Source organism: Chelonia mydas, chromosome 2 (assembly GCF_015237465.2).
Source record: "Chelonia mydas isolate rCheMyd1 chromosome 2, rCheMyd1.pri.v2, whole genome shotgun sequence".
NCBI classification, from domain to species: domain Eukaryota; kingdom Metazoa; phylum Chordata; order Testudines; family Cheloniidae; genus Chelonia; species Chelonia mydas.
The window spans coordinates 204,709,690-204,715,689 of NC_057850.1; the positions used below are offsets into that span (position 1 = coordinate 204,709,690).

The 6,000-nt window shown below is 48.2% G+C and overlaps 1 protein-coding gene across 2 annotated transcripts in view; it reads right to left on the minus strand.

Annotated features, from left to right (window-relative positions):
- ITGB8 (integrin subunit beta 8) overlaps positions 1 to 5,062 on the minus strand; it is a 69,296-nt gene extending 64,234 nt beyond the window's left edge. The window contains exon 1 of one of the 2 annotated variants that reach the window (XM_043541097.1): positions 4,333 to 5,062. In XM_043541097.1, the coding sequence (XP_043397032.1) occupies positions 4,333 to 4,459 (127 nt within the window). In that variant the 5' untranslated portion in view covers positions 4,460 to 5,062. The remainder of the gene's footprint in view (positions 1 to 4,332) is intronic. The other variant, XM_007069512.4, reaches the window with a different exon arrangement.
- Between the last annotated feature and the right edge of the window lie 938 nt (positions 5,063 to 6,000).

Sequence of the window (6,000 nt, forward strand, 5' to 3'; positions counted from 1 at the left end):
TATTTCTGGTACTGATGTGTTTTCATCTTCAGGAGTCATCTTTGTGAAAGGTGTTCCTAATATTCTTATCTTACGATTCTTAATTCTTCTCTTTAGGGACTTGTTTGTAAAACATTTCAAGCATTCAAGCCCTTTGTTAATTCAAAGGCAGATTATAATATTCATTGATTCCATGTGTTAGTCACCTTTGTTGAATGGCTGAGCAGGTCAGGGTTTATTTGATGCAGATTTTCTTAATTCTGTTAAACATTCTGATAAAGAGCACACCTGCAATATTTTACTCTTGCTCTGGAGAGAACGTTTGACCTGGATTCTATTTTAATGACGAGAGCCATCCATTTCAGATGCATTGATTGGTAGAATATGATTGTCATTTCTAACAGAGGCCATGGGACTGCAGATCAACTCTTTTGCAGCTATTACTACACTGCAGCCTAAGGATCAGAAAAGCAACTACTATCCCTTGGACACCTGTGGTAAGGGTATTCCTGGCCAGTGCAATCCCCAGCTTCCATTCAATGCTCCCTTCTGCAATAGCATGTTAGTTACATGCAGCTAATCACAGTAGCGCATAAGAAGTACAGAGGGCCCCCTTCACAGCTTACACCCTAACCATTCCAGAACAAATCTATTATAAGGCTTCTGTAGTGTGGAGTGCTGTGCATGGGGCTGTTTCCTTTATCATGGACAAGCAACAGAAAGAACATAGAAACTAGAAGAGAGTGCATCAGCAGCCAATGTGAAGAGGGTATCCTGAAACTGTTTCAGCAATTCATGCCTTTGGTAAAAGGCATTTATCAGGCATAGAAGAACGGAAATAATGAATAGGTGAGCAGAAAAAAACAGAAGGACTACATGTCCTAGAGTATTTTTTTCCTCATTTAGACTCGTTTACCTGAGGAGGGTCAAATCTCTTCCAGAAGAGGATCACCCAAGCAGGCTCAAGGAAAATGAAAAAAGGATTTTTCTTCTTGCTGGATTGTTTTCATTTAAGGCTCAGGAAAAGCAGAGCTGTCTGAATATTGAGTATTCTATACAATACAGCTTTCACTGAGTCCTCAATGGAAATGAGCCAGCAAGAAAAAGAAATCAACAGGCAGGCCTGTCCACATGCTAACACTAACTACCAAAATACACTATTTGCTTCCAATTTTTTCTTGAGGGACTCCTCCTTTTAAAATATATTTCCTTCATGGGAGGCTTGAATAGTATTCCCTGTACCTTAGAGAAGTAACACAATAATGAAGTAGGAAACGTTCTGTGCTAGAACAAACAGGCATGAGAATGAGATGTGGTAAGACTGGCAAAACACCAAAGGAGCAGAAGAGAGAACAACTGACCATTATTATATTTGGAGTTAGAAATCATTCTATTGGGACGGACCAATAAACATCTGTCCATGCTATGATCAAAGGATCTTCCACTCTCCTAACCCTCCCAACCTGCCCCTCTACGTGAAACTTGACATAAAGAGAATATAAACTCTGAAGATCAAAAGTTTTGTCAACCCTGGATGCTGCAGCAACAGCCATGGAACTGTTATGTCGGTGCTCCAAACTTCTGGCTCCAAATTAGAGATAAAGATTCCACACCATCCAACCCTTGCATGGGTAGTCAGGGTAAAGCCTGCTTACTTAACGTTAACACAGGGATCATAATCTAGGTATTTCTAAGGCTCCCGCCAAGACCAAAGTACATGAATTCCAACAAATGTAAAAGCTTATTTTGAGCCACTGCTGGAATTTAAACCCACGATCTCTTGTTAATCTCTACCAACTATTTCTCAGAATGTAGCTCTTTGAAAAGTTTCATATATGTACATAACTGACAAACTGTAGAATTATTGTTCTATATAGTTTGTCAACAAGATGAGTTAACTGATGCTGTATCTCTATGGAAGTCATAAGCATTAACTAGCTGATTAACATGGCCCAGTATAGCAATGTCTTGTATTTATCTTTTATTCTGTTCAGTGGTTTACTAAATTAAGAGGTATTTGTTTTTTAGTATTTTATAAGCCCAGGATCTGTGTAAATTGCTACTTGGCAAATCTCATTTAGCAAAAGTTCCATTCTCGTGTCAGGTATTTGTTTTATTTGGCTTAACTGAACTGCAAATTTCCTTTGGTAAATGTTTCTGAACAAGAGATCCTTTGTCGGTGGCAGGAAAACTAATCTTTTATCTATGCTTAGAGGACATTTAGTGAGACGTGCAACTTTGCAGTATTTTCTCAGATTTTATTTTGTGCTCCAACCTTAATCCAAATGAAGGATCAAATTCTACCTTAATTTACACACCCATGCAACTCCCCATGCCAAAGACTTCCATGGGTATAAGTGAATTTGGTGCTATTTTTAATGCAACTGTTAAGTAGAATTACAAGCAATAGTTAAATAGAATAAAATAGTATATTTTTATCAATAATACATTACAAACGTGTCAACAAGAATGAGTAAAATTCTGTGTTTTAAATTATGTATCTCTATGCAAGCATGTTTCTTTTTCTCTTTCACAGGTGCAATACAGCAAATACATAGGTCTGGATTGTTACCTCCACACACGAGCTCTGCAAACGTACAAAAACCACAAACCAGAGTATCTTCTCACAGGGAAATACCCCCACTGGAATAGGGCTGTATGGCAGGATGGAAGCAAGAAAAATGATCTTCTACCACACCTGGCATAGGGGCATACCAGGGAGGGAGCAAAGAGGCATGGCTGTCCAATTACTCTTACTGCTAGATGTCCATAGGGAGCTGTTGTAGCACAGTGAGAGTTAGGGAAAGGGTGCAAAGATGCCTTAGTCACCCTAACCCAGGGGTTCTCAAACTGGGGGTCGTGAAGTTACTACATGGGGGGGGGGTCACAAGCTGTCAGCCTCCACCCCAAACCTCACTTTGGCTCCAGCATTTATAATCGCGTTAAATATAGAGAAAAGTGTTTTTAATTTATAAGGGGGGGTCACACTCAGAGACTTGCTATGTGAAAGGGGTCACCAGTACAAAAATTTAAGAACCACTGCAGCCACTCCCTCAAGCCCAGCCCATGTTGAACTCAGCTCAATCATAGGTCAAAACTTCAGGGCGAACGTGATCATTCATATTGTATAGAAGACACCAAATACAGGATGTCACTGTTTCATAAGCAACTTGATATTAAACTTTTTTTCTCATTGACATTTAGTTTGGTTCATTTTTAATTAAAAAAACAAAGCAAAAACAAAACAAAAAAACCCACACCATGAAAGTTAACTGAAGTTATTCCATTGTATGTCATTTAATAGTACTGAGTAAATCTTATTGAATTAGACATTAGCTTGTTACATATGCAACAATTAAAGCTAAGATGCTGTTCCCATCATAAATCTTATTTTGTAGGGTTATAATTTGCACATTTTAATTAACTCCAGGCTGAAACTTGGCATACAATTTTAATACCTAAGAGTACATTTTACTCTACAAAGTTACTAAAATTGGTTAAACCCTTTTCTAGTGCAGGAGGTTAAAGGTGGGGGGGAGATTTAATTTCATGACTAAATTTCTTTATGAATTTAGAGCCATTTGCATGCATGGCCCTCAGTCTGCATGCAGGACCCGTATTGAAGTCAATGGAACTTCTGCCTGTCAGTGCCCTATAGCCTACACTTTTGGGCTAACGCTTGTTGTAATACCACCTGTATAACCTGTGTAAGGAATTTAAATTCTCTCTCATCATTAATGCTATTTTTTCTTTCTTGGGGGGGGGGGGGGGGAGGATGAGGGAAAGAAACAATCACCCTTTACTGGGCTGAACAGTATTGATGAAACAGTTAAATGTTTTCACTCTGACTATAAACTGTACCTTTGCTTCATCATTTAGCGCTACAATGACCTGCATTATCCATACTGAAAACAGCACATAGGAATAACACACACTGTACGTGCAGACAGAGGGTGGCACCATGAAACTCTTTATCAAAGTTTCTCTCTCTCTCCTTAACCTTATGGGCTGCTCCGATGGGAACGTTGTTCCTCCTGCAGTTTTCTCTAGAAAGTCGATTCAACGTCAAAGGGACAGGAATTAGGCAGGATGCACCTGGCCTCAAGGGAGGAGCCCGTTCCCAAGGCACACGGGGAAGGATCCTGCAGGATTAACCTATCTACAACCCTCCAGCTGTCAAGTGCAAGTTTCCCAAGACTTATAGCTCCTGCTGGCAGTTTCTATGAGTCAGGAGCCCTGCACCTTTCAGGCGCCACTTTCTTCAAACCTGCCCGGCAGCTGCTCACTTGCCCCCCGTTCAACCCACTCACGAGAGAGCAAAAAACCGACCCAAAACAAAGCCCGGCAACTTACGGCGCTGGCACAGCCCCGGCACAGCTGCGAGCACACTGGCTGCCCGCAGCATGGGGCCAGGCCCTCGTTGGCATTTCTGCAGAGAGACGATTCCAGCAGTAAGAAAAGCCAGGAGTGGGATCCACATAATGCGAAGCAGACGGCACCTCTCCCTGTCCTGGCGGCCAAGTCTCGGCTGGGCGGCTCGCTCGCTCTCAGCCCCGCCGGGGGCTCGGGCGGCTGCGGGGGAGGAGGAGAAGCGGGAGGAGGGACGCACCCTTCGCAGGTAGGAGGCAGGGCAGGGGCGGCGTGCGGCGCCGCATGTCAGGGGGAGCGTAGGGACCCCCGAGCCCAGCGCAAAGCCACTTGGCGGCAGCAGGAGCCGGGTCCTTTCCGGGCAGGGACGGCGGGTGCCTCCATCCGCCCCCAGCCCGGCTCACAAAGGGCTTTTGTCTCCCCCTGCCCGGCGGCGGCGGCGGCACTTGGCAAAGCCCCAGAAGCAAGGCGTTACGCTGCCCCCCGACTCAGGGCACCACCCTCCCGCGGGGCCCGGCCCGGCCCGCCAGGTGGGCTCTGCCGGGGCAGGGTCGGTGGCCCCGGGCTGCCCCTCCCCGGGAGCAGAGAAGGCTCTGGGCGCGCGGGCCGCCGTTGCCCCCGCCGGCGTGCGGCGAGTCCGGCTCGCGGGGTCCCGCGTTGCTAGGAGACCACCAGCGGCAGGGCAGGCTCCGAGCCCGTCCGGGTGCTGGGGGCGCTGAGCTCCGGCTGCGGCGCGCGGGGCGGGGCGCCCAGTCTCCGCCCCCGCCCTGCTCCCTTTGTTGCGCCGAGCTGCGGAATCACGGCGCTCTCCCCGCCCCGTCTTCGGCGGCGGTGCCTCGCTCCAGCGGGGCCGAGCGGGCGCCTGCCTTGGCACGGCGTCCCCAGCCTTAGCCCCGCCCCCTGCTCCCCCAGGCCCCCCCATCCCTCTGCCATTGCACCCCCGGGGGGGACCCAGCCTCGCGACTCCCATGCACCCCCACCATCCGGAGTCCTCCTGCACCTCCTCCCCTGCCCCCTCCCCCGCACCTGCCCCCACTGCACCCCCTCGCCCTCCCCCCGCACCCGTTCCCCTGCGTCTTCTGCCCTCGCCCCCCCACCCCCGGCACCGCCTCCCCTCACCCCCCGGCACCTCTTCCCCTTGGCCCCCTGCTCTCATGCACCCTCCATCCGGAATCTTCCATCCCTCTTCACCTCCTCCCCTCGCCACCCCCGCCCACCCCCCATCCGTCCCCAGGGCACCTCTCCGTCCCCCCGCCCCATCCCCACAGTCCTCCCCTGGCCCCCCTTGCTCCCATCCCTGTGAGGAACCGCAGTTGTCTCTGAAGCCTCAGGATCCTCCTAGCCTCCCGTCTGTGCAAAAATGGGAAGAGGGCAGTACATCTCAATCACACCCTGCATGGTAGGGCAGATCTGGCAGCAGTGAGTACCATGTTCGCTGTAAGGTTTCCTGCTATATGAAGCATGAAGCCTGACCAGGGTATTTGTGCTGAATGTTGGCATCTGCCCTTGTACACCCGCACTCTCTCTGTCACACACCTCTTGGATAATACGTCTGCTCCCATATCTCACCACCTGTGCTGCCCAGTTGTAACTCCCAGTTCACCACCATTTGATTGCCTAGTTCCCTTTTCTCCTAGGATGCCTTGTTCCCAT